The 26,747-nt window shown below is 44.6% G+C and overlaps 3 protein-coding genes, 1 non-coding gene and 1 pseudogene across 8 annotated transcripts in view; 2 read left to right on the top strand and 3 right to left on the bottom strand.

Annotated features, from left to right (window-relative positions):
* Window positions 1-26,747, top strand: part of PFDN1 (prefoldin subunit 1) — a 381,910-nt gene that overhangs the window by 31,093 nt on the left and 324,070 nt on the right. The window lies entirely within an intron of this gene.
* On the top strand, window positions 1,331-24,798 carry LOC126957319 (uncharacterized). Of its 4 annotated transcripts, none has more exons than XM_050795059.1 (12): window positions 1,331-1,422; window positions 1,694-1,776; window positions 2,295-2,381; window positions 2,454-2,570; window positions 17,911-18,044; window positions 19,462-19,670; window positions 19,743-19,826; window positions 21,546-21,600; window positions 21,680-21,750; window positions 22,169-22,327; window positions 23,128-23,286; window positions 23,365-24,798. In XM_050795059.1, exons 2-12 carry the CDS (start codon window positions 1,736-1,738, stop codon window positions 23,524-23,526), a joined length of 1,278 nt encoding a protein of 425 aa, XP_050651016.1. In that variant the 5' UTR covers window positions 1,331-1,422; window positions 1,694-1,735; the 3' UTR covers window positions 23,527-24,798. The 4 variants fall into 4 exon arrangements, with proteins under 4 accessions (XP_050651016.1, XP_050651017.1, XP_050651018.1 ...); XM_050795060.1 differs by having other exon boundaries at window positions 22,172-22,327; XM_050795061.1 differs by having other exon boundaries at window positions 21,549-21,600.
* LOC126957334 (HAUS augmin-like complex subunit 1) lies at window positions 10,955-12,003 on the bottom strand (annotated as a pseudogene). Its single transcript, XR_007726712.1, has one exon. The product of XR_007726712.1 is annotated as an HAUS augmin-like complex subunit 1 (transcript).
* On the bottom strand, window positions 13,717-13,842 carry LOC126957785 (small nucleolar RNA SNORA27). Its single transcript, XR_007726952.1, has one exon. It is a non-coding gene; the product is annotated as a small nucleolar RNA SNORA27 (small nucleolar RNA).
* LOC126957326 (probable UDP-sugar transporter protein SLC35A4) lies at window positions 24,792-26,729 on the bottom strand. The gene has a single exon (XM_050795073.1). The coding sequence runs from the start codon at window positions 26,727-26,729 to the stop codon at window positions 25,755-25,757; it is 975 nt and encodes a 324-aa protein (XP_050651030.1). The 3' UTR covers window positions 24,792-25,754.

Raw genomic sequence — 26,747 nt, forward strand, 5'->3', positions numbered from 1 at the left:
CTCAGGTGGATGGGCGTTGTGTGTGTGGTGGCGGGAAGGGGACAGGTGAGGGGAAGGGGAGTGGGGCAGGGAGTGCAGGGGAAGACGGGAATATCACGATCGACCCCAGCCCTGCCCACAGGAACAAAGCTTCACCTGTGACAGAGTCCTGGGCCCTGATGCTGCTCAGGTAAGGAGGTCTGGGAGGGTGATGAGAGGAGGGTAGGAGCCCTCAGGCCCCTGGATCCTGGGGTGCCAGCTGCCTCTAGAGCTCCTTTGCTCAGGGCACCTGAGTCAGTGGATTGTGCCTGTGTCTCCCTGCAGGAGGCAGAGCAGGAGCTGCTGGCACGTGTCCAGTCCACATTGGGCTCTGTGGGCCGAGGGTACAGTGTGGCCCTGTTGCTCCGGGGGAGGGAAACAGAGGCACCCCGACTTGTGCCTCAGGTGAGTCCCAGAGGAGCCACCAGGGCACAGGCCTCATGCGGCTCAGGGTTTGCCTCCCCCTGAGACTTCTGAGAATCTTCCCTGCCCACACGAGCCCTCACTGGGGCTCCTACAGCAAGCACCCTGTTGGTCCACGCAGGATGTTTTGCCAGGGTCAATTTATGCAGCTACTAGGAGGTCATGGAAGGTGGGAAGGGGCTGGGTGCGGTGGTTCACACCTGTAATCCCAACACTTCGGGAGGCTGAGGTGGGTGCGTCACCTGAGGTCAGGAGTTCGAGACCAGTCTGGCCAACATGGCAAAATCCTATCTCTACTAAAAATATAAAAATTAGCTGGGTGTGGTGGTGGGCACCTGTAATCCCAGCTTCTTGGGCAGCTGAGGCAGCAGAATCACTTGAATCTGTGAGGCAGAGGTTGCAGTGAGCCGAGATCATGCCACTGAACTACAGCCTGGGCGACAAGAACAAAACTCCATCAAAAAAAAAAAAAAAGACAAAAACAACAAAAAAATTTTTAATAAAAATTAAAATAAAGGAAGATGGGAGGCTGGGGCTGATAGGGTGACGGTTAGAGAGGGGTGGCATGAAAAGATCAAATATCCAAGGAGATCTGATTTTCACAGTTCCTGGTGATACTAATTATAAACTTGGGAGCTTTATAGTGGGGGATTCATTAAAATGCCCCCAAACTAAAATAGCTGCCTCAGAACTTGTCATGGATCCCTGTGCAGCAAACAGCAGGTCCCACTGAGAATGTCTGCTCACTTTCTGACTTGCTGTGAACATGAAGATTGGTGCTATTTCTGTCCTGGATACCATGTCCCCAGTAGTATGGGGCATTGACACAGACTTCACTCTCAGGAAATGTTAAAGGACAGATTCATGCTTTCTTAATCCTTATTGAATGCTTCTCTACTTTAGCTGCTGCAGATAGTGTTTGAGGAAGCTCTGCCCCTCAGCTGCTCTGATCCTGTGCTTAGCACTCTTAGCCTGGTGCAGGTGAGACCCTTGTGGGAGGGGAGAGAGTGGGACTTGGGAACCAGGGCCAGGGCGATGATGCAGAAGGAGCCCGAGGTTTATGGAGAGCCAGAGAGCGTGGGTCCAGCCTCACTCTGCTGCTCATCGGCATGGGTGTGCCTCTCTGAGTTCTCCTCTCCTCTGACTGCAAAAAGGCTGAACTCATGGTGCCATGTTTAGACCCCAGGAGGGTCATATGAGCTGAAAGTAGGGAAAGGCTCAGTTTATAACAAGTGTGCTTGTGTGAACCCAGTTCAGCCCCAGTGGAAGGACCCAGGACCTGCTCTCTTCAGGGATGGAGAACCTGTCAGTGCTGGACGTGGCCCCTCTGGGCTTGTAAGTGTTCAGGGCCCAGTGGAGTCTGAGGGTGCTTATCTTAAGGTAGGGCTGCCTCACGGAAGTTGAGCTTTTGGGGTCTCCACCCACTGCCACCCCAGGGGAAGAAAGCTCTGAGCTTGGGATCATGCTTACAGGGTCAAGGGCTGCTCTCAGGATCCCCTCCTACCCTCTTCCTTCATCTCATGTGCTCATCCCTCTCACTCCCCTCACCCCACTTACACCTCTTCAGCTTACACCACCTCAACTCTATTCCCCAGCCCCATGTCCCGACTCAGTCATTGTCACACTGGGTGATTTTGAGCATCTCACTGAGCAGGACTTCAGTTTCTCCGTCTGTAAAATGGCAGTGATCCCAACTACCCTGTTCACAGGAGGGAAAATAAAATCATGAGGATGAGAAACATTTAGGGAGGTTACAGGCTATGGGGACCTCCAAGGGCTCCCCACATAGAGGTTCTCGGGGGCTGGACAGAACCTGGTCCTTTGGAGCTGAGCTCAGCCTCTGCTTCCTCCAGGGTGGTAGAAGATGCCACTGAAGTGGAGGTGTCTGACTCAAAAGCTGCCTCAGAGCTGTACTTGCAGGCCACCGCGGGTGAAGGCAGGTGAGGACAAGAGAGTATCTGTCACCCTATCCCCGCTAGGCATTGGGCCTGAGTCCACCCTTTTCTCCACAGGACCTGCTGTCTGCTCACTCTCATCGTGTCCTGCCCAGGGCCTGACCCTCCTGAGGGGCCCGGGACCCAAGGTGTATGGCGAGGGGCTCTACGGATCCTGCAGCTCCCAGGAGCCCCGTAAGTCTGAAGGGGCCTTCTGACTGCATTGAAGGGTGAGGTGGGGAGCTGAATGACAGAGGGAAAGGCCCAAGATAGCATCAAAGTCTCTCCTGTCCTCAACCCCATAATAAGAGCATCCCAGAACACAAGTTAAGCCCCATTGTTGGCAGATGACGTGGTCAAAAGCAACTGGATAGAGAATTAGTGAAACCAATAAATAAAAATAAATATTTTCCAGCCTGGGCAACCGGCCAAAACCCCATCTCTATAAAAAATACCCAAAAAAATCAGCCAGGCATGGTGGTGCAACATCTGTAGTCCCAGCTACTCAGGAGGCTGAGGTGGGAGGATGGCTTGAGCCCAGGAGGTTGAGGCTGCAATGAGCCGTGATCACACCACAGCACTACAGCCTGGGTGAGAGAGTGAGTCTCAAAAAATAGAAATAAATACGTAAATAAATAAATATCTCTAGCCACTGGTTTTTTTTTTTCCATATGTTGATAAATGCACCAGGGACAGCTTTTTTTTTTTTTTTTTTAATGCAAAAGTTAAATGTATTTTATCTTTGTTCCATTATTAGCAGATAACCTTAATAAAAATAGCTATTATTTACAACAAAATATCATGTAATTTTAAATTGATCACTTTTTATTTCTATGGAAAAGCAACACTGGCATGTATTGTTGCTGAAGGTGAAGCAGCTTTTTGATTCTGTTCTGTTCTACTCTGTGTTCTGAGATGTGTATCAGACACCGGCCACACACCCCAGATGTGCTCGGGGCACAGCCTGGCCCTACAGAGCATTCTGGTCTGCAGGTGAGCACCTAAGGCCCTGCCATTCCCACTTCTTATTGTCATATTTACTTAGTTCTCAGTACCTCTGTCCATCTTTAAATGACTTAAGTGAGAGTACATTAAAGTAGCTTAGATGTTCCTAAGCTTCCGCAGAGCACGTCGCATCTGTGACAGCAATTCAGAAAAAGAGCAAACTTTCTTTTATTCTTAATGGTACACAGCATAAGAGAACAGCTTAGGCAGTTCACTGTAACTGATGGTCCTGATGTCCTTATTCATAAACTGAAAACTCCCCAGAGAAGCTTCTGTAAGTATAATGTTAAATAGGTCTATAAACACAACAGCAACAACAAGAATATAAACCAAATGCCCAGTTATGGGAAACTGGTGAAGAAATTTACTGATAAACCCACTGTGATGGTGTGTGTGTGTGTGGGGTGTGTGTGTGTGTGTGTGTGTGTCAACTTGGCTTCAGTGACAGTCCCTAGTTATTTAAGCTAGGTGCTGCTGTGAAGGTATTTTGCAGATGTGATGGATGTTAAGAGTATCCTGAAAGATCTGGGTGAGCCCGATTCAATCAGTTGAAAAGCTTTAAAAGCAGAAGACTAAAAAGGCCTTAAAAGCTGAAGCTTCCCGGAAAAAGAAAAGAAATTCCATTCATGGGCAGTGGCATCTGCTATACTTGTGCCTGTGGAGTTCCATTCTGCTCACTCTTTTCCCTCCTGACTGCTCATAGACAACACTTGTGGTCTGTGCCCATGACCTCCCTGATTCTGGACTTACTTAGCCAGCATTCACAATCTTGTAAGCCATTTCCTTTAACAAATTTGTTTATATATGAAAAACACTGGTTCTTCCTCTCTAATTAAAGCCTGGACAACACACTCACAAATTAGAAGGAGATGCTGCTGTTAGAAGGAATAAGGTATACATTTTAGGCCCTTCAAGACTCCAATAAATGATAGTAAAATAATAGCAAAGAAAAACCTTACTTTGGGGTTAAGAAATCGCAGATTGATACACCAGGGACAGTTTTGCAAATAGCATCTTCAAGCATTTTTGTCTAATTTTTCAGACTTTTTTTTACCACTTTTTAAATTTTTACATTACTAATTCCTTTTCAGCTACTTATATCTCTTCTGATCTATCAGATTGAAAACTTGGAAAGAACCTAAATGTTCAAAGCCAAGACTGGGAAATTCCCAAAAAGTCTTATCTTCAGGTCCTACTTTACATCCTTTACTCAAGTGCTCTAAAGTTATGAACATATGAAGTAATGACAGGAAGTAGTTATTTCAAACCAGCTTGCATATTTGTAATGTCACGGAAATGTTGCCAAGTTCAGAAGTGCCTGAAAACAAATTGCAGTAAAACAAAAAAGAAGAGGAAAATGTACCCTAAATTCCAAACTACTTTAAAGTATTTTCTTTCTTTTATCATGTATACTTATTAAAAAAAAAACAGATTTATTAACATATAATTTACACACACTGAAGTTCACTCTTTTGAAATGTACAATTCAGTGGTTTTTTAGTACATTCACAACGTTGTGCATTGATCAGCACTATCTAATTTTAGAACATTAAGTCACCCCAGAAAGGAAACCCGTTTCCATCTGCAAGCATTCCTCATTCTGCCACCCACTCCCAGCCCAGGGCAATCACGAATCTATTTTCTGTCTCTGTAGATTTGCTACTCTGGGCTTTTCATGTGAATGGAACCATACAATATGTGGTCTTCCTGTCTGGCTTCTTTCACTTAGGATAATGTTTTCAAGGTTTATCCACTTGTGTGAATCAGAACTTTATTCTTTGTTCTTTTTTATTGACAAATAATATTCCATTGTATGGATATACCATATTTTGTTTATCCATTCATCCATTGATGGGCATTTGGATTGTTTCCACTTTTGGCTACTATATATATTTTTTTCTTTTCTTTCTTTCTTTTTTTTTTTTGAGATGGAGTCTCGCTCTGTCAGCTGGAGTGCAATGGCGTGATCTCGGCTCACTGCAAACTCTGCCTCCCGGGTTCAAGTGATTTTCCTGCCTCAGTCTCCTGAGTAGCTGGGATTACAGGCGCCCACCATCATACCCAGCTAATTTTTGTATTTTTAGTAGAGATGGGGTTTCATTGTTGGCCAGGCTGGTCTCAAACTCCTGACCTCAAATGATCCACCTGCCTCGGCCTCCCAAAGTGCTGGGATTACAGGCATGAGCCACCGCCCCCGGACATCTTTTCTTTTCTTTCTCTCTCCTTTTGTTAGAGATGTAGTCTCACTTTGTTGCCCAGACTGGTCTCAAACTCGTGGCCTCAAGCAATCCTCCCGTCTCAGATTCCCCAGTCACTGGGATTACAGGCATGAGCCACTATGCCTAGCTACTCTTTTGGCTATTTTAAATAATGTTGCTGTGAACATTCACATATAAGTTTTTATTTGGACATGTGTTTTCAATTATCTCAGACATAAACCAAGAAGTGATATTGCTGGGTCATATCGTAACTGTTTTAAAAGTTGTTTGTATGTTTGTCTTTATCGAGGTAAAGTTCACATAATATAAAATTAACTATTACCCATTTTATAATGTACAATTTAGTGACTCCTGGTACATTCGCAATGTTGTGGAACTATCTAGTTCCATCATTTGGCTATTGTGAATAGTGCTGCTGTGAACATTCATGTACAAGTATTTCTTTGAATACCTCTTTTCAATTATTTTGGGTATTTACCTAGGAGTGGAATAGCTGGGTCATATAGATATGGTAAGTCTATGTTTAACTTTTGAGGCACTACCACACTGCTTTCTACAGCACTGCACCATTTTGTATTTCCTCCAGCAATGTACGATGGTTCCAACTTCTCCACAATTACCAACATTTGTTATCTTCCGTGTTTTCGATTATGGCCAACCTAGTGGTTTTGAAGTGGTATCTCATTTTTATTTGATTTGCATTTCCCTAATGACTAATTATATTGAGCAGCTATTCATGTGCTTGTTGGCCATCTCTAGATCTTCTTTGTGGAAACGTCTATTCAAATCCTTCACCTATTTTTAAATTGGGTTATTTGTGTCTTTCTTGTTGTGTTAAGAGTTCTTTATATATTCTGTATACTAGACCCTTATCAGTTATGTGATTTGCAAACATTTTCTTCTGTTTCATAGGTCATCTTTTCACTTTCTTTCTTTTTTTCTTTCTTTTTTTTTTTTTTTTTTTTTTTTTTTAAAGACAGAGTTTTGCTCTTGTTGCCCAGGCTGCAGTGCAATGGCGTGATTGACAACCTCTGCCTCTTGGGTTCAAGAAATTCTCCTGCCTCAGCCTCCCAAGTAGCTGGGATTACAGGTGCCTGCCACCACGCCTGGCTATCTTTTTACTTTTTTTGATGGTGTCCTTCAATACACCAAACTTTAAAATTTTTATGAAGCCCAATTTATCTTTTGTTGCTCATGCTTTTGGTGTTATACCTAAGCAACCATTGCAAAATCCAAAGTCAGGAAGATTCACCCCTACGTTTTCTTCTAATAGTTTTATAGCTTTATCTCTTACACGTAGGTCATTGGTCCATTTTGAGTTAATTTTTTGTATTAGTATGGAGTAATCGTCCAACTTCATTCTATCCAGTTCTCCCAGCACCATTTGCTAAAGAGACTACTATTCCCAATTGACTGGTCCTGGCACCCTTGTCAAAAATCAGTTGGTCACATATATATGGATTTATGTCAAGACTCTCAATTATATTACATTGATTTATATAGCCTTTATCATATTGTGAAACTTTTCTTTTATTTCTACGTTCTTGAATGTTTTTTAATCATGAAAACGTGTCAGTTCTCGTCAAAGGCTATCCTCATGGCAATACCACACTGTTTTGATTTAATTTAACTTAATTTAATTTTGTTTTACATACAGGGTCTCCCTCTGTCACCCAGGCTGGAATGCAGTGATGCAGTCAAGGCTTACTGCAGCCTTGACCTCTCAGGCTCAAGTGACCCTCCTGCCTCAGCCTCCCAAGTAGCTGGGACTACAGGTGCACACCTCCACATCTAGCTAATTAAAAAAAAAATTTTTTTTTGTAGAAATAAGGGGATCATTATTTTGCCCAGGTTGGTCTCAAATTCCTGGGCTCAAGCTGTCCTCCCATCTTGGCCTTCCAAGGTGTTGGGATTACAGGGGTGAGCCACTGGGCCTAGCCTGACACTATATTATTTACTGTAGCTTCGTAGTAAGGTTTGAAACGGAAAAGTGTAAGTCCTTCAACTTTGTTCTTTGTTTTTTTGAGATGGAGTTTCGCTCTGCTGCCCAGGCTGGAGTGCAGTGGCGTGATCTTGGCTCACTGCAACCTCTGCCTCCTGGGTTCAAGTGATTCTCCTGCCTCAGCCTCCTGAGTAGCTGGGATTACAAGTGCATGCTACCATGCCCAGCTAATTTTTGTATTTTTTGTAGAGACAGGGTTTCACCATGTTGGTCAGGCTGGTCTTGAACTTCTGACCTCGTGATCTGCCCGCCTTGGCCTCCCAAAATGCTGGGATCACAGGCATGAGCCACCACGCCCAGCCCTCAACTTCGTTCTTCTTTTCAACATTGTTTTGGCTATTCAGGGCTCCTTGCAATTCCATAGGAATTTTAGGATTTGGCTTTTCCATTTCTAAAAAAAAAAAAAAAAAAAAAAGCCATTGGGATTTTGATAGGCATTGTATTGAATCTCTAGATTTGTTGGGAATACTATCATCTTCATGATATTAAGTCTTCCAATTCATGAACAATGAGCACAAGGCTGTTTTTTCATATATTTAAGTTCTCTTTATTTCAGCAGTGTTTTGCAGTTTTCAGGGTATAAGGTTTACACCTCCTTGGTTAAATTTATTTCTTAGTATTTTTATTATTTTTGATGTTATCAGAAGTGGAATTTTAAAAATTACCGGGCCGGGCGCAGTGGCTCACACCTGTAATCCCAGCACTTTGGGAGGCCGAGGTGGGTGGATCACCTAGGGTCAGAAGTTCGAGACCAGCCTAGCCAACATGGTGAAACCCTGTCTCAAACTAAAAATAAAAAATTAGCTGGGTGTGGTGGTGGGTGCCTGTAGTCCCAGCTACTTGGGAGGCTGAGGCAAGAGAATCACTTGAACCCAGGAGGTGGAGGTTGCAGTGATCTGAGATCACACCACTGCACTCCAGCCTGGGCAACAGAGTGAGACTCCATCTCAAAAAAAAAAATTCCTTTTTGGACTGTTCATTTCTAGTGTATGGAAAGTAAGTATTTTAGGCTGGGCACTGTGACTCATGCCTGCAATTCCAGCACTTTGGGAGGCCATGCCAGGAGGATTGCTTGAGCCCAGGAGTTTGAGACCAACCTGGGCAATATAGTGAGACCTCGTCTCTACAAAAAAATTAAAAAATTAGCTGGGCATGATGGTGCATGCCTGCACTCCCATCTACTCAATAGGCTGACATGGGAGGTCTAGACTGCAGTGAACCTTGACTGCATCACTGCATACAAGCCTGGGTGACATAGCTAGACCCTATCAAAAAACAGAAAAAAGAAACATAACTGATTCCTTTTTTTTTTTTTTTAGACGGAGTCTTGCTCTGTCGCCCAGGCTGGAGTGCAGTGGCACGATCTCGGCTCACTGCAACCTCCGCCTTCTGAGTTCAAGCAATTCTCTGCCTCAGCCTCCTGAGTAGGTGGGATTACAGGTGCCTGCCACCATGCCCAGCTAATTTTTTTTTGTATTTTTAGTAGAGACGGGGTTTCACCATCTTGGCCAGGCTGGTATTGAACTCCAGACTTTGTGATCCACCTGCCTCGGCCTCCCAAAGTGCTGGGATTACAGGTGTGAGTCACCACACCTGGCTAGACAACTGATTTTTGCGCGTTGATTTTGTATTCTGCAACTTTACTGAATTTGATTATTAGTTCTAATAGTTCTTTTTGGATATGGATTTTTTAGGATGTTCTGTATATAAAATTATATCATTTGCAACTTGAGATAGTTTTATTTCTTCCTTTCCTATTTCAATAATTTTGTTTCTTTTTCTTGCCTGATTGTTCTGGCTAGAACTTCTAATACAAGGTTGAATGGCAGTGGTGATAGTAGTCATACTTACATTCTTGATCTGAGGGGAAAGATTTTAGTCTTTCACCATTGCTTGTGATATTGGCTGTCGGTTTTTCTATATATGCCCTTAATCATGTTATGAAATTTCCCTTTTATTCCTATTTTGTTGAGTATTTTTCTCATGAAAGGATGTTGGATATTGTCAAAGGCTTTTCTGCATCAGTTGAAATGATCCTCAGATTTTTTCTACATTCTATTAATGTGGTATATTATATATTGATTTATTTTCATGTTGAACTACCCTTGCATTCCTGGGATAAATCTCAGTTGGTCATGATGTATAAGTCTTCTAATACTCAGTGGATTCCATTGGCTAGTATTTTATTGAGAGCTTTTGTGTCTACATTCAACAGGATATTAGTGTGTAATTTTATTTTCTTGTGTTGTCTTTGGTTTTGGTATTGGGGCAATGTTGGCCTCATAGGATGAGTTAGAAAGTCTTCCTTTTTATTCTATTTTTTGGAGCAGTGTAAGAAGAATTGGTGTTACTTATTCTTCAACTGTTTGCTAGAATTCACCAGTGAAGTCATTTGGTCCTGGGTTTTTCTTTGTTGGGAGGTTTTTGATTACTGATTCAATCTCGCCTTTTTTTTTTTTTTTTTTTTTTTTTTTTAATTTTGAGACGGAGTCTTGCTCTGTTGCCCAGGCTGGAATAAAGTGGCATGATCTCAGCTCACTGCAACCTCTGCCTCCCTTGTTCAAGTGATTCTCCTGCCTTAACCTCCCGAGGATCTCGGATTACAGGCACGCACCACCACGACCATCTAATTTTTGTATTTTTTTAGTAGAGTTGGGATTTCACCATATTGGTCAGGCTGGTCTCAAACTCCTGACCTCATGATCCACCTGCCTCGGTCTCCCAAAGTGCTGTGATTACAGGTGTGAGCCACTGTGCCCTGCCTGATTCAGTGTCTTTACCTGGTATAGGTCTATTCAGAATTTCTATTTCTTCTGGAGTCAGTTTTGGTCATTTGTGTGTTTCTAGGAATTTGTTCATTTCATCTAAGTTCTCTAATTTGTTGGTGTATAATTGTGGCATTCTCTTGTAATCATTTTTATTTCTGTAAGGTTGGTAGCAATGTCCTCACTTTCACTTCTAATGTTAGTAATATGAGTCTTCTGTCTTTCTTAGTCAATCTAGCTAAAAGTTTGTCCATTTTTAAGTTTTTTTTAAAAGAGAAAAGCCTTTTTGGCCAGACAGTGTGGCTCGTGTCTGTAATCCCAGCACTTTGGGAGGCTGAGGTGTGTGGATAACAAGGTCAGGAGATCGAGACCAGCCTGGTCAACATGGTGAAACCCCATCTCTACTAAAAATACAAAAATTAGCTGGGCATGTTGGCATGGTGGAAATTCTAGCCACTAGGGAGGCTGAGGAAGGAGAATTGCTTGAACCAGGGATTCGGATGTTGCAGTGAGCCAAGATCACACCACTGCAGTCCAGCCTGGCGACACAGCGAGACTCTGACTCAAAAAAAAAAAAAAAAAAGAGAGAGAGAAAAGCCTTTTTAATATGAAACCTATGTATTTGGGAACAAAAATGCAATACACAGTAAGAAACCATATTCTATTAATTATGACATTCTGTAATCTACAAACACAGAAAATTTCGTTATTAAGAAATGCCAACAGGAAAAAAAAACTCTATAAAGTCCTATTCATTTTATTTTGTTAGGGAAAAGGATGTTAATTTGGCTATTGTCACAGTTCCATCATGTCTACTCTCCTTGTAAGTTCAGCTTCATTGCTGTCTAATTCTTGCTTTGCTTCTTCAATTTTCATTTGAGCAAGAGGGGAATTCAGCATTAAGTCTAAATAGGACTCAAACTTTTTCTTCAAAGATATAGTCTGTTGCTTTAATTTGGCCAGTTTCTCTGACAGTGCTACTAAGGACTGATGAGACAGAGAAGCATCCATGCCTCTGGCTGAAAGTTGCTCCTCTGTAGCCTTGATTCCAAATCTGAATTCCTCTGACTTTGCTTTTAGAAAGTTCATGTTCTGACTACGAGTATCAACTTTGGCCCTTTCTGTGGACAGATGCAACTCTGCTTTCTTGAGATCCTCTTGTAGACATTTTTCAAACATTAAGTTGCAGTTAGATTTTTTTCAAGTTTTTCCAGTTCAATCTTGATTTCTTCACCTTCGGATTTGGTGCGAAAGAGATCAGAGGTCAAATCATTCACTGCAAGGATAAAACTAGCTGGTAAGTCATCCTTTGTTTCAAGGGCCACTACACTGTCAACCAAAGCATTCAGATACCTGGAAACAGTGCTAGAGAAATTGGCAGGGGAAAAATTCACACTATCCATGAGAAGGTCTTGAAGATACTAGGCTTCTGACTTGTATTCACTTGCTTTCTGCTTCAAGTCCTCTATTACCAGGTAGTCATCCCTGTCCCGGACCCTGTTGGGTTCTGAAAGGTGATGTAAAATCTCTGTGGTCCGTGGGTTCACATCATACTGTGGAATGCGATGATCTCCAAATATTTATTTTAACCATGCAGCAACCTGCGTTTCTTTCTTCTCCAGGGGCTCCATAGCTACCACTCCTGCTCATTTAAAACTTTTTTTTCAAGGAGTCAACTTTGGTTTCATTGATTTTCTATTATTTTATATTCTCTTTTTCACTTATCTCTGTTTGGATCTCTATTCTTTTCTTTCTTCTGTTAGCTTTGGGTTTATTTTTCTCTTTTTCTAGTTCCTTGAGGTGTCCAGTTAAATTACTGGTTTCAGAGCTTCCTTTTTCATGTAGGTGTTTATACTTACAAATTTCGCTCTGAGCACTACTTTTGCTTCATCACGTAAGTATTGATATGTTGTGTTTTTGTTTTCATTCTTCTGAAAGTATTTTCTAACTCTCTGTGTGATTTCTCTTCTGACCCATTGGTTGTTTAATTTCTACATAGTTGTGAATTTTCCAGTTTCTCTTCTGTTACTCATTTCTAGTTTATTCCACTATGGCTAGAGAAGATACTTTGTGTGATTTTAATTTTTAAATATGATTGACACTTGCTTTGTGGCCTAGCATATGGTCTGCTTTGGAGAATGTTCCACGCACTTCAGAAGAATGTGTATTCTGTTATTTTGGGATTGAGTGTTCTAAACATGTCTCTTAGGTCTGAATTGTTTAGTGTTACTTAAGTCCTCTACTTCCTTTTTGATCATTTGTCTACTTGTTCTACTTAGTACTGAAACTGGGGAAGCTGGGTGCAGTGGCATGCACCTGTAATCCCAGCTACTCAGGAGGCTGAGGCAGGAGGATCGCTTGAGCCTAGGAATTCAAGACCAGCCTGGGCAATAATAGTGAGACCTTTTCTCAAAAAAAGAAAAAGAAAAGAAAAGAAAGTAGAGTATTGAAGTCTCCAACTATTACTGTAGAACTATCTATTTCTCCCTTCATTTCTGTCCACTTTTGCTTCGCATATTTGGTCTTTTGTCAAGTGCATACATGTTTATATTTGTTTTATCTTTTTGATGAGTTGAACCTTTTATGAATATATAATGTACTTCTTTGTCTCTTGTAACAATTTTTGACTTACAGTCTATTTGGTGTGATATTTATATAGCCACTACAGACTCTTTTATATCTTTTTCCATCTTCTTACTTTTAACCTATTTGTGTCTTTGGATCTAAAGTGGGTCTTGGCTGGGCATGGCAGCTCATGCCTGTAATCCCAACACTTTTGGAGGCCAAGGTAGAAGAATCACTTGAGTTCAGAAGTTTGAAACCAGACTAGGCAACATAATAAGATCCCATATCTACAAAAAATAAAAATAACTAGGTATAGTGGCACATACCTGTAGCTCCAGCTACTTGGAGGCTGAGGCAGGAGGATCATTAGAGCCCGGGAGGTTGAGGCTGCAGTGAGCCTTGATCACATCACTGTACTCCAGCCTAGGCAACAGGGTGAGACCCTGTCTCTTAAAAAAATAAAGAAAATAAAGTGAGTCTCTTGTAGACAACACATAGATAAATTATGTTTTTTTTTTTTTTTTTCAATCTATTCTTCCAACCAAAAAAAAAAAGACCTATTCTTCCAAACTTTGTTATTTAATTGGGGAGTTTATTCCATTTACCTTTAAAGTGATCACTGATAACAAATACTTACCCCTGCCATCTTGCTATTTGGCTATATATTTTTGTTTCTTAATTCCTCTAATATTGCCTTTTGTATTTAATTGATTTTTTGCAATGTGCTGTGTTGATTTTTTTTCACGTTACCTTTTTGATATTTTTTCCTTTTTTTTTCTTTTTCAATTTCTTTCCTCTGACAGGATACAAGACAAACACTCAGTTTGCCTGAGTTTTAAAAGGATATTTCCTTTGCCCCAATTAATGAGCAATAAAGACATAAATCCATTTTAAAAAGTGAACAGGGGGTTTTTCCATATTTTTAAAGGTTATTTTTCTATTGGACAGGCATGGTGGTGCAGGCCTGTGGTCCTAGCTACTCAGGAAGCTGAAGTGGGAGGATCACTGGAGCCTGGAAAGTTGAGGCTGCAGTGAGCCGTGATCGTGCCACTACACTCTAGCCTGGCTGACAGAGTGATACCCTGTCTAAAAAAACAAAACAAACAAACAAAAAAACCCCACTTATTTTCCTTGTGGCCATTTTGGAGATTACAATTAATATCTTAAATTTCATTTATTTAATTTATTTATTTAGAGACAGAGTCTCTCTCTGTCTCCAGGCTGGAGTGCAGTGGCGTGATCTCAGCTCACTGCAACCTCCGCCTCCCGGGTTCAAGCGAGTCTCCTGCCTCAGCCTCCCGAGTAGCTGGGACTACAGGTGCAGCTAATTTTTGTATTTTTTAGTAGAGATGGGGTTTCACCATGTTGGCCAGGATGGTCCTGATCTCTTGACCTCGTGATCTGCCCACAGCCTCCCAAAGTGCTGGGATTACAGTCGTGGGCCACCATGTCCGGCTAATATCTTAAATTTAAAACAGTCTCACCAGGCACAATGGTATGCACCTGTAATCCCAGCTACTCGGGAGGCTGAGGCAGGAGGATCTTTTGAACCCAGAAGTTTGAAACCAGCTTGGGCAACATAGTGAGACCTCATCTAAAACAAACAAACAAACAAACAAACAAACAAACAAAAACCATATAGCAATCCAGCTTGAATTAATACCAACTTAGCTTCAATATCTATAAAGATTTTACCCCTATACATCTGCATCTTTTCCCATTATGTTGCTAATGTCACAAATTACATCTTTATACATTGTGTGCCCATTATCATAGGTTTACAATTATTGTTTTATGCATTTGTTTTTTAAATCCTATGGGCAAAAAAGAGGAGTTACAAACAAAAAATGCAATATTATGGGCTTTTATATTTACACATGTAGTTACCTTATTATTGTTCCTTATTTATTTATATGGCTTCAAGTTACTGTCTAGTGTCCTTTCATTTTGGGTTGATGGACTCTCTTCAGCATTTTTGTTAAGGCAAGTCTACTATTGATGAATTACTTCAGCTTTGATTTATCTGGGAGTGTCATAATTTTGCCTTCATTTTTGAAGGATAGTTTTGCCAGATATATAATTCTTGATTGGCAGGATTTTTTTTAAGCACTTTAAATACCGTTGTCTCTTTGTATCTTTTTGGGGATTCGCTCCAGGATCCCCCCGCAGGTATCAACATTCACAGATGTTCAAGTGTCTTATATAAAATGGTGTGGGCTAGGCACAGTGGCTCATGCCTGTAATTCCAGCCTTTGGGATGCCAAAGCAGAAGGACTGCTTGAGCCCAGGAGTTTGAGACCAGGCTGGGCAACATAGTGAGATCTTGTCACTACAAAAAATAAAAATAAAAAAGACTGTAAAAAACAGTAATAATAGCTACTTGAGGGGCTGAAGCGATAGCTTGAGTCCAGGAGGTCAAGGCTTCAGTGAGCCATGATCACACCACTGCACTCCAGCCTGGGTGACAGAGCAAGACCCTATCTAAAAAAATACTGATAAAAATAACTGGGTGTGGCGCTCACACCTGTAATCCCAGCACTTTGGGAGGCCACTGTGGGTGGATCACTTGAGGTCAGGAATTTGAGACCAGTCTGGCCAACATGGTGAAACCCTGTCTCTACTAAAAACACAAAAATTAGGTGGGCACCATGGCTCCCGCCTATAATCCCAGCACCTTGGGAGGCCAAGGCAGGTGGATCACCTGAGGTCAGGAATTTGAGACCAGCCTGGCCATCGTGGTGAAACCCCGTATCTACCAAAAATATAAAAATAAGCTGGGCGTGGTGGTGGGTGCCTGTAATCCCAGCTACTGGGGAGGTCAAGGCAGGAAAATTGCTTGAACCCGGGAGGTGGAGGTTGCAGTGAGCTGAGATCACACCACTGCACTCCAGCCTGGGTGACAGAGCGAGACTCTATCTAAAAAGGAAAACAACAACAACAACACACACAAAAAAACTAATAAAAATAAAAAATAAAATGTTATAGTATTTGCACATAACCTACGTACATCCTCCCACATACTTTAAGTCATCTCTAGATTACTTATAATTCCTAATACAATGTAAATGTTATGTAAATTGTTATACTGTATTGTCTAGGGAATCATGACAAGAAAGAGTCTGTACATGCTCAGTACAGACAAAACCATTTTTCTCCCAAATATTTTTGATTCGTGCTTGCTTGAATCCACAGATGCAGAGCCTATGGATATAAAGGGCCAACTTTATGTTATCTCCATGGTTTCTGGGGATAAATCTGTTTTTAGTCTTATTGAAGATCCATTGCACATAATAAACTGCTTCCCTCTTGCTGTTTTCAAGATTCTCTCTTTATCTTTGTGGGTTGTTGTTTTTTTTTTTTTTTTCCGAAGACTGTATTCTTTGTATTCACTGAAGCCTTCATTTTGTTATTTTAGTTGTTAGCCAGTGACCTAACATAGAATTCCTTAAATGCCTGCGACCAAAAAAAAAGTTTTGTTTTGTTTTTTAAAAAGGAAGAAGAAAGAAACAAATAAAAAAGAAACGAAAAGAATAAAGAAGAATATGAAAAAGAAAACAAAGGAAGGAAGGAAGGAAAAAAGAAAAAGAAAAACTTTTCCAGGTCTTTGCAGATTGGCTGTGTGGAGTCACTCCTAAGCTTAGCCAGGCAATTTACAGCTCTGTTTTAGCCTTCACTTCCTGCTTGTGCTGAGCCCAAATACCAGACAGAGATGAAAGCTTATTGTCTTATTGGGCCTTTTCTGCACATGAGTCCTACCCTGGGTGTGCTTTCTACACTCTCTGGTTCACATGGGAACTTTCTGAAGCCCTTATTCTCCCAAAAATATCACTTCCAAACTTTTCCCAGTCTTTCAGGGTGTCAACTGCCTCAACTGTTATTTTTGCTTCAGGCAGCAGTGCCTTGTTCTTTTGTTCTTCAACAGTTTCCAGGGAACATCCTCTGTGTAGCTGCTCTGCCTTGAGAGAGTTCTGAGACAGGTGAAGCAAAGAGATTTCCCTTTCATCAGTTCTTGGGGGGAAACTCCAGAAAATCAAAAAAGATAAACACGATTCATTGGGAACAAGATCTTCTCTGCTCCCTTCCTAACCAGGAACCCCCACCAGAAATTTGGGCTACTGTCTTCAAGATTAGCCCTGTGCTGGGGAGGGGTTGAAGCGAGGGTAAGTTAAAACACCACAGAGATCTCCTACGATGTTTAAATTGCCTCTCCTGGTTAAGCATTTGTTGCTGTAAACCTCTATCTTTCAGAGTTAAAATAAGGTTGTTTCTGGCAATTTTTGCTAGGTATTTCTGGGGATGGATGGACTCCTGGAGTTCCCTACTCTGTGATTTTCACTGATGTCATCTTCTTTTGCCCATTTTAAAATTGGGTTATTTGTCTTTCTATTATTGAGTTGTAAGAGCTCTTTATATATTCTGGGTACAAGTCACTTGTCAGGTACACAATTTAAATTTTTTACCGTGAGAATCTATTACTTCTTTTTTAAAAATTTGTTTGTATTTTTGAGACAGACTCTCACTTTATTGCCCAGGCTGGAGGGCAGGCAGTGGTGTGATCTTGGCTCACTGAAACCTCTGCTCTCTGGATTCAAGCAATTCTCCTGCCTCAGCCTCTCTAGTAGCTGGGATTACAGGTGTGTGCTACTACATCTGGCTAATTTTTGTATTTTTAGTAGAGACAAGGTTTCACTATGTCAGCCAGGCTGGTCTCGAACTCCTGACCTCAAGTGATCTGCCAGCCTCGGCCTCCCAAAGTGCTGGGATTATAGGTGTGAGCCACCATGCCCATGGAGAATGTATTACTTTTGTAACTCAAAAAGTAATACTAATAAAATAGAGATCTGTATGATGTTTCAAATCTGTCTGGTAATGCACAAAAGTTTCTGGAAATAGTTGCCCTTTCCATCAGAGTGTAACTCTGTCCAGTTTCTTTCCCCATCCACCAGTGGACATCGCCTTTCTTCCTCTCCCTCTTGCAGAGACTGCCCCCTGCTGCGGGTGTTGGCTGGTGAAGTTGTTGGTGAGGAGGCGGAGGGCTCTTTACCATGGATTGTCTCACAGCTTTTGGGAGGAAACAACTACAGTGGCCTGCTTCTTCGCCTGGACCCCCAAGGTGGCCAGGGGGAGAGTGTGGGGTTCTTTGGGAAGCTCTGAGATCTGTCCTTAGGCCTGCCTCACCCATCACCCAACCAACCTCAGCCCCAACTCCAGCCCAGAGAGAGAGCCTGACTCTCCAAGAGGGCCCCAGAATGCCTAGACTGACAGAGACTGGGGAGGCAAAGCAAGGTCAACAGTGAAAGTAACCCCTCACCCTTCAGAGGCCTTAAACCACTTACCAAGCATTTTTGCACAAATGCCTTTGATTCTTACCAAAACCCCATGAGGCAGATATAATTTACAAATAAGGAAAGAGAGGCAGGCCTAATTTATAGATGAAGAGAGAGAGATAAGAGAAGAGAAGGGAGTCTCTTATTTTCATACACCCGTTAAAAATCAAGCCTCAGCTGAGTGCGGCGGCTCATGCCTGCAATCCCAGTATTTTGGGAGGCTGACATGGGCAGATCACCTGAGGTCAGGAGTTCGTTGGCCAGGCCACTAGCCTGGCCAACATGGTGAAACTCCATCTCTACTAAATATACAAAAATTAGCTGGGCATGGTGGCGGGCGCCTGTAGTCCCAGCTACTTGGGAGGCTGAGGCAGAAGAGCTGCTTGAACCTGGGAGGCAGAGGTTGCAGTGAGCCAAGATCGTGCTACTGCACTCTAGCCTGGGCGATAGAGCGGGACTCCATCTCAAAAAAATAAAAAAAATAAAAAAAAAACCCTCTGTGTCCTTAATGTAGATGCTGGCAGAAAAAAAGAAAAAAAATCAAGCCTCTGAAATGTTATGATGTCAGGGATTTGGGGGAGGTCGAGGTGGGGGTATTGATCAAACAGAAATGGCATGAGTTGATAACTGTCAAAGCTAGGTGACAGGTACACAGGATTTCCTATACTTTGTGTATGTTTGAAATTTTCCATAATAAAAGAGTAAAAAATGTCTGGCCCTCGTCTCCAAAATCAACAAACACACATTCATTTGGCTAGCAAGTTCCCAGACCTCCCCTGTGCAAGGTCCCTTGGAATGAGGAAGATAAGTTAGAGCAGTTCACACCCACAAGGATAAAGCAGTGAGGGCCAAACGTGTTTACCTTCAGGCCAGTTTGGTATCATGATGAAGGGCATGGGCTTGAGTTTTGGCTCTGCCACTTGCCAAGAAGTTGCTTGACCTCTTTGAGCTTCGATTGCCTCATCTGGAAAATGTCGGGGGAGGCAGGATAGATTACAGCTTCTGCCTGATTGGAGTGTTGTGTGGATAAAAAGAGGCAATCCATGAACAGCCTTAGTGAAGTGTCATCAAGCACATGTAAAAGCCTAGAGGGGGTTAGATATTTTTATGAATAGTACTACTAACAAAAAGTAAAAGTATTACAGGCCGCGTGCTTTGGAGTCCACAGGAAGGAGTAATTCACTTGGAGTGTCCCTTTACTAGGTAGCTCCCTCAGTTTGCTCCAGGCTGCTCTGTTGGGGGCCTCAAGAAGGAGGATGCAGGTGAAACAGGTGAGGCCCACCCTGTGGGATGCAGTAGAAGAGGCTCGGGCCCGCCGGGCTGGCCTGAGGCCCCTGCGTTTAGGCCTCCTTGAGGACACCCTGACATACAGTGGGCTAAGCCAGCTGGGAAGAGCACTGCAGGAGTTAGAGGTGAGCAAGGTGAAGCCGGAGGGCATCTGGGCCAGCCATGGCCAGTACCCACCTTGAACCCTTTCTCCATAGGTGGTAAAAGCGTGGAGCCAGCACCCAAGAAGAAAGATGCTCCAAGGAGCCAGAACTGAGGCGATGAGGCTTCCAGAGCCACAGGTATGTCTTCGCATTCACCCTTTTGGGAGCCACATTTGTGTCTGCCTTCTTGTCTTCTTTCCAAAGCACTTTGAGGAAGACCTCCATTCACTCATTGACTTATTGATTCCCAAACACTGACCACCCACTGTGTGCTGGGCCCAGTGCCACATAGGCCCTGGGAATTCCCTGCCCTCATGGAGTTTATAATCTCCTGGGAAGAAACAATTACACCACCATCATCGGTGCTCTGAAAGGCTTATAAACAGAGTTCTGTGGGGCATCTAAATTAGCCTTGGCAAGAGAGGGATGGAAGACTTCATGGAGGAAGTGATTCCTGAAGGAGGTCAACAAAGATGAGTGAACAACCTGAAGGCAGAGAGAATGACAGGCAAAGACTCAGAGGCAAGAAAGTGCTTGGTCCCCTTGAGGTAGTGCAAGCAGCTCAATTTGTTGGAGAATAGAACTTGAGGGAGAGTCAGGAGAGAAGGACTGGAGAGGACAGCAGGGGCCAGGTCACACAGGGCTTTGTAAAACAGAGATGTTTGGATTTTGTCTTAAAGGTCACAGGTGAGCCACAGAAGTATTTTAAGCAGGAAAGAATACTGTGTCCTTTTCAGGTGAGCAAACTGAGGCTTAAAGAAAAGATGTGAGGCTGAGCATGGTGGCTCATGCCTATAATCCCAGCACTTTGGGAGGCCGAGGTGGGTGGATCACCTGAGGTCAGGAGTTCGAGACCAGCCTGGCCAACTTGGAGAAATCCTGTCTCTACTGAAAATACGAAAATTAGCCTGGTGTGGTGGTGCATGCCTGTAGTCTCAGCTACTTGGGAGTCTGAGGCAGGAGGATCACTTGAACCCAGGAAGCAGAGGTTGCAGTGAGCCGAGATCATGCCATTGGACTCCAACCTGGGCATCAAGAGTGAAACTCCATCTCAAAAAAAAAAAAAAAAAAAAAAGAAAGAAAGAAAGAAAGAAAAAAGAGAAAAGAAAAGAAAAGATGTGAGAGGGCTGGGAGCCCTCTCAAGGTGAAACCCCATCTCTACTCAAAAATACAAAAATTAGCCATGCATGGTGGCGCATGCTTGTAGTCCCAGTTACTCAGGAGGCTGAGGTGGGAGAGCCACCTGAACCTGGGAGGCGCAGGTTGAAGTGAGCTGAGATTGCACCACTGTACTCCACCCTGGGTGACACAGCGAGACTCTGTCATAAAAAAGAAAAAGAAAAGAAAAGATGTGAGACCTGTGAGCCTGGGGTCACAGGTGTAATCGGGAGCAGCAAAAGTATAATCACACTCAAGTCCTTAGACTCCTAATCTAGTGCTCTTTCATCTCCTTAGGCTGCATGGCCTTTCTGGTCTTCCATGATTTATCACAGGGTGGTTGAAATCCTGCCCCTGTCCAGCCTCTTCTGGCCTTTCTCGTCTTTTTTCATAATTGCTTACAACTTGTTTTTACAGCCTTGGGGCTTGGGAATCAGGCATGGTAGCTCCTATTTATTGAGCAAGAGCCTTACTGCTCAGTGCTTTCGGTGCAGTACTTCACTTCATTCTCTCTACAACTTTTATCAGCTCGATTTGATAGAGAAGCACATGGAGACTAGGCCAGTCACCTGCTCGAGGTCATTCAGCTAAGAAGAGGAGGAGCTGGGACCCTGATCTGTCTGATTTCCAAGCCCTGATCTTAACCTACACTGTCCTGGGAGAAAAGGTGTGGAATGGTCACTTCTAATATCTTCTCAGCAGGTGATAGAGTCACCAGTAAGCCAGAGCCCATGCCTTGAGGGAGAGCCCCAAGGTGGGTCTGGGACTTGGGGATGAGCTGGGAGTGGGAGGTATTCTCTGCCTTTGGTGTGATTCATTACATTTTCCTCTAGTGGCAGGAAGAACGGCAACTCTAAGGTGTGGGCTCCACCAAAAGAATCCTCTCAGGCACCCTAAGGAGCAGGTAATACCTCATGTACCCCAGGAATGACTGGAAGCCATAGGGGGAGTGAAGAGCTGCAGAGCCCAGCTAATGTGCCTCTGCTTACCCTGCCCCACTATCAAGGAGAAATGTGAAGTTTTTGACAAATAAAGGACCTGAGGGTGACTAGACCCCTAAGGGAGGGCCATGGGGAGGGACTGTTTTCCTACTTATTGGATTAAGGGTATAGGATCCTTAGGGGCACTATGGCACCTCTTGGCAGAGCCACTACCTTCCTCTTCCCACCATGGCCTCCTAAGTCTCTGCCCATGCTACAAGCTCTTCCAGGCCAGTTAGGTCCTGGATGTTATTCTGGCAGCAGCCCTGGTGATGAGGTATTGGAAAAGTTGGGCTCTGGTCCTAAATCTGCGCACACACATGGACTTCTGACTGAGCCCAGCAGGTACCAGATGTGGCCCTGCAGTTCTTCTTGGCCCAGGCCCGGAGGCAGAGACTGAGGGAGCAGCACCAAATTTGGATTCGAGAGAAGCTGAAGCATTTGGAACAGAAGGAGGAGGTCGCAGATGACCAGATCAAAGACCTGGTGACTGAAGAGGAGGTAAGGAGAGTCAAATAGAGGACTTGAGGCTCTAATTGGTCCAGGTACTGTGCTAGGGCTGGGATCCATCATCAGTCACAACCGACTGGTTCATACTCTCTCTCATGGCCCTCACAGACTTGTCAGGGATAGATGAGGCAATTCTCAGTGCTAAGTGATGGGTCTGGGGAGTTAGGGGCATGTGGGACCAAAAAGGCATATCTGATCCAGGCTGGAGTGGATCAGAGGAGGTGGCATCTAAGTTGAGCCTTAAAGGGCAGGCAGAAATCAGCCAGGGGAATTCACTGGACACTGAGCTTCACAAGGGCAGTTACTGCTCATCACATCAAGGCACTCATAAATACAACTTATTTGAACAAATTAAGAAACATAACGTGTATGTGGTGGGGGTGGTTGGAGTGGTGACATGTTCTCAGAGAAGACAAGACAGAGCAAAGGTTCAGAGGGAAGCAATGGCAAAGTGGGTCCTGTAAACTGCAAATTCTCCAATCTGGCTGGAGCTGAACACGTGCGTAGTCAGAAGCAAGGCTAAAGAGACAAGTGTGTGCCACAGCTCTGGCTTTGGATTTTACCCCAAGGAGAGTTGCAAACCATTGAAAGGCATGTGCCATGTCAGCTCTGACCTTCACTAGCCATGAGAATTTGGGCAAGTTAGGTCACTTCTCTGATTCACTGTTGTCAAATCTGTAAGACGACAATGCCACATATGGTTGTTATTGGATAAAATAATACACTTGAAGTATTTAGCACAGAGCCTGGCACACAGGTGGCGCTCAACAAAGAGTATGTTATCACTGAAGGCCTGCAAGGAGAGGCAGAGATGGCAGCAGGAACAGATGGTGCTGAGATTCCAGCTGGAGGCCCTTCAGGAAGAGCGGGACACGGCAGAGCAGGACCTGGCAGCCCTCTATGACCTGCATGTGCAGGCCACTCGAGCTCAGACACACCATGTGCTGCGGGTTAGTGGGGATGGAGGGCAGGCCTTGAGCTGGCTCCAAGGCTGGCTAAGTGACAGGTATCTCTGAATCTGGGTACAGGTATTCCGAGCCTGGCAGGGCCAGTGGGAGGAACGGGCCATGACCACAGAGCATCGTCACTGCAGCCTGCTGGCGGGCATCCTGGAAGAAGCCATCAACCTGGCCACACAGAATCAGGAGCTCCTAGCTCAGAACCAGCAACTTCGGCAGGGTGCAGACTAGGCTGGGGGCAGTCATGCTGGACCGTCCTGGGGAGAAACCTGATCAGGAACCCTTTAGAGGAAGTTTCCTGTCTCCTCATTCTGGAGGGTCCTAGAAGGGAGAGAAAGGTGAGATAAAACCAAGCTGATCCTCAACATGGATAATTAATAACACGAACCATGTCTCATTGTTCCAGTCCTTACTAAGTGCCTAATATTATTTTATTTAGCCTCTCCAGCTACCACATATAGTAGGTACCATTTGATCCTCATTTCAGGGGTAAGGCAACTAAAGCCAGAAGAGGTTCAATAACTGCCCAAGAACAGTCAGCTAAGTGGAAGAGCCAGAATTCAAATTCAAGTCTGTCCATAGTTCTACACTGCACAGTAGTGGCTTACAAGCTTCTGGGTGCATCAGAACCACCTAGGAAGCTTAAGAGAAAGAAGAAAAAGATTCCCAGACACTACTCCCTAAGATTCTGCTTTAATAGGTCTGAGATAAGCCTAGGTGCCCCCCATCCCCACCCACCTTTGCTTTTTTTAGAAACTCACCATATATTCTATCATAGAATCAGGGCCTGACATTCCCCTGGCCATGATTTTAAGACAGATGACAGGCAGGAATTGTCTGTGAGGGAACCAGAGGAAATGAAAACCAAAACCACATCGTATTTCTTAGAGTTTTTTGGCCTAGAGTCTAATTTGTCCTGCTGAGCCCCGAACCTGCTGTTCCCAAGACTCCTTCCGCATTCCCCTGGGCCCAAGTTTTGTGCTCCAGGGAAATTTCAAAAGCTCTGTGACAGGGAAATGTCTCAGCTCCATGGAGCTCTCACAGGAAATAATGCCACTGGCAACAGCTTGGAGAAAACAATTTTTTCTTAGTCTAAAAGTTACCCCAGGCCAAGCGCAGTGGCTCACGCCTGTAATCCCAGCACTTTGGGAGGCTGAGGCGGGCGGATCACAAGGTCAGGAGATGGAGACCATCCTGGCTAACACGGTGAAACCCCGTCTCTACTAAAAATATAAAAAAATTAGCCAGGCGCAGTGGTGGGCGCCTGTAGTCCCAGCCACTCAGGAGGCTGAGGCAGGAGAATAGCGTGAACCCGGGAGGTGGAGTTTGCAGTGAGCAGAGATCGCACCACTGCAGTCTGGCCTGTGAACGAGTGAGACTTCCGTCTCAAAAAATAAATAAATAAATAAATAAAATAAAATAAAAGTTACCCCAGAATTAAAATACTCAGGACCCCAGAAGAACAAAATTGTTAGACAGAAGACACAAGACAATCGTGGCTGTGGTTGTAGGAACCACCCTACAGCCTAGAAAACTTTATTAAGACTTTATTGCTTATGCGGTTAAAGAGACACTGATTGAGCTACAGGTTTCCTGTACCTGGTCTCAGGTCACTCTGTGCAGAGCTTCCCCAGGCTGTTGGGAGCTGGGAGACTGCTAGGCAGGGGCAGGACCCAGAGTGGGAAGCATGGTACCTCCCAGGAGCCTCAGAGTGGGTAGCAGGCTTCAAGACAGCCCTCAGAGTGAACAGAGAGGTCAGGAGTGTTGGCTTAAGCCAGGGCCCAGGGGCTACATTCCCTGAGATGAGTCAAGCCCAGCCCTCTCTGGGGTTTCCAGAACAAAGGCTAGGTGTGGGGAGCAGCACTGTGGAAAGGGCAGGGAGCATGTCTCTAGGCATTGCTGGAACTGGGGGAAATTGTCAAAGTGGCTGGGGTAATGGTTGTATAATCTGTGGCAACAGGGCCTTCTTGCATGAAAGTAGGTATCTCTTATGGAAGAGTCATGTACCATGGCTGGGCTGGAGTGGCCAGCTCCAGTGGCTACTGTAGGCAGTAGCCACTGTTGGGTGACTAAAGTAGGCAAGGAAAGTCACTTGTTGCCCACACCCCACTTTCATCAACTCTGTTCATGCAGGACAAGGCAGGGAGTTGCCCATCAAGGATGGGGTCACTTCTCAGGCCTAGGTATTGATGTTACCTTAATTCTTTAGTCTGGAAGAACTTGGTTGGGGTGGGGGATGGTAAGCATTTCCTTAACCAAACTCACTCTTCACATCTCCTAGGGGTACCCCTTCATCCACTGATCTCCAGAGAATAACCTGGCTGCTCTCACTTCTCCAGCTTTTCTCACAAGGCACTTGTTACAGGGCTGCTGATGGGAGGGGGAGGAAGGCTGGGAGAGGGGTCTGGTGGAGGCGCCCAATCTACAGGGTCCGGAATCAGGGTGGAAGTTGTCAGGGACTAGCGGCTACCATAGTACAGGCGCACGGCCAGGCCAATGAGTAATGTGGCCAGGAAGAAGGCGGCTGTGAGCTGCAGCCGTAGCAGGACTGCTGAGAGCACGGCGTTGACCACCAGTGAGCAGGACACCACAAAGAGGCGTGTGATGCTGCTGCCGTGCTTCATGACAGCGGACATGAGCAGTCCATTTAGTGCCTGGCTCAGCACCACGAGTGCTGCCCATCCTGAGAAACCTTCCAGAAGGCCTGGGCCGGGGCCGCCGCCAGCATGCAGACCTAGATTCAGGAGCACACCAAAAGTGTAGAGGAAGAGGTTCTGAAGTGCCAGGGGCAGCCGCTGTCGCTTCATGAGCAGCTCTGTGTACACTGAAGACAAGCCTGAGATGAGGCAGTACAGGATGAGGAGCAGGAGGCCCAGCGGAGTGATATGCAGGGGCATGGGGCTTGCAGCAGCTGCTGGAGAGGGACTGGGAACGGTGTTCCCAGGAACTTGAAGGCCGCCTGCTGCACAGCAGGCCCCCGCAGCCATCAGCAGCAGCAGCGCTAACACCTGACGCACAGAGAGGCGGTGCCGGAGGCAGAGGCAGTAGAGCACAGCCGTGCTTCCAATCTTGAGATTGCTCAGCACTTGGTAGGTGCTGGGGTCCATGTAACGCTGAAGATAAATCACTAGGTTGTTGTTAGCGCCATACAGCAAGGCTGATACTGCGAAGGGAGCAGCCTGGCGCCAGGGTGGGGCCCCCTGGGGCCATGCTTGCCAGCCTACCAGAAGGGAGAAGGCGCATAACAGTAGCTTGGTCAGCTCAGTCAGCAGCACGGCTGAGGAGGGTCGGAAGGGCACTCGGCCGTCCACATGGCACAGTGCCAGCAATGGGGCGTGGGCACCATACATGGCAGTGGATAGGAGTAGCATCAGGGTCCAGCGGGCCTGCCTGGGATGGCCCAGGCCCGGCATACCCCCATCCTCTACACTCATACCCACACCAGACCCTGG

Source organism: Macaca thibetana, chromosome 6, assembly GCF_024542745.1.
Source record: "Macaca thibetana thibetana isolate TM-01 chromosome 6, ASM2454274v1, whole genome shotgun sequence".
Taxonomy (NCBI): Eukaryota; Metazoa; Chordata; class Mammalia; order Primates; family Cercopithecidae; genus Macaca; species Macaca thibetana.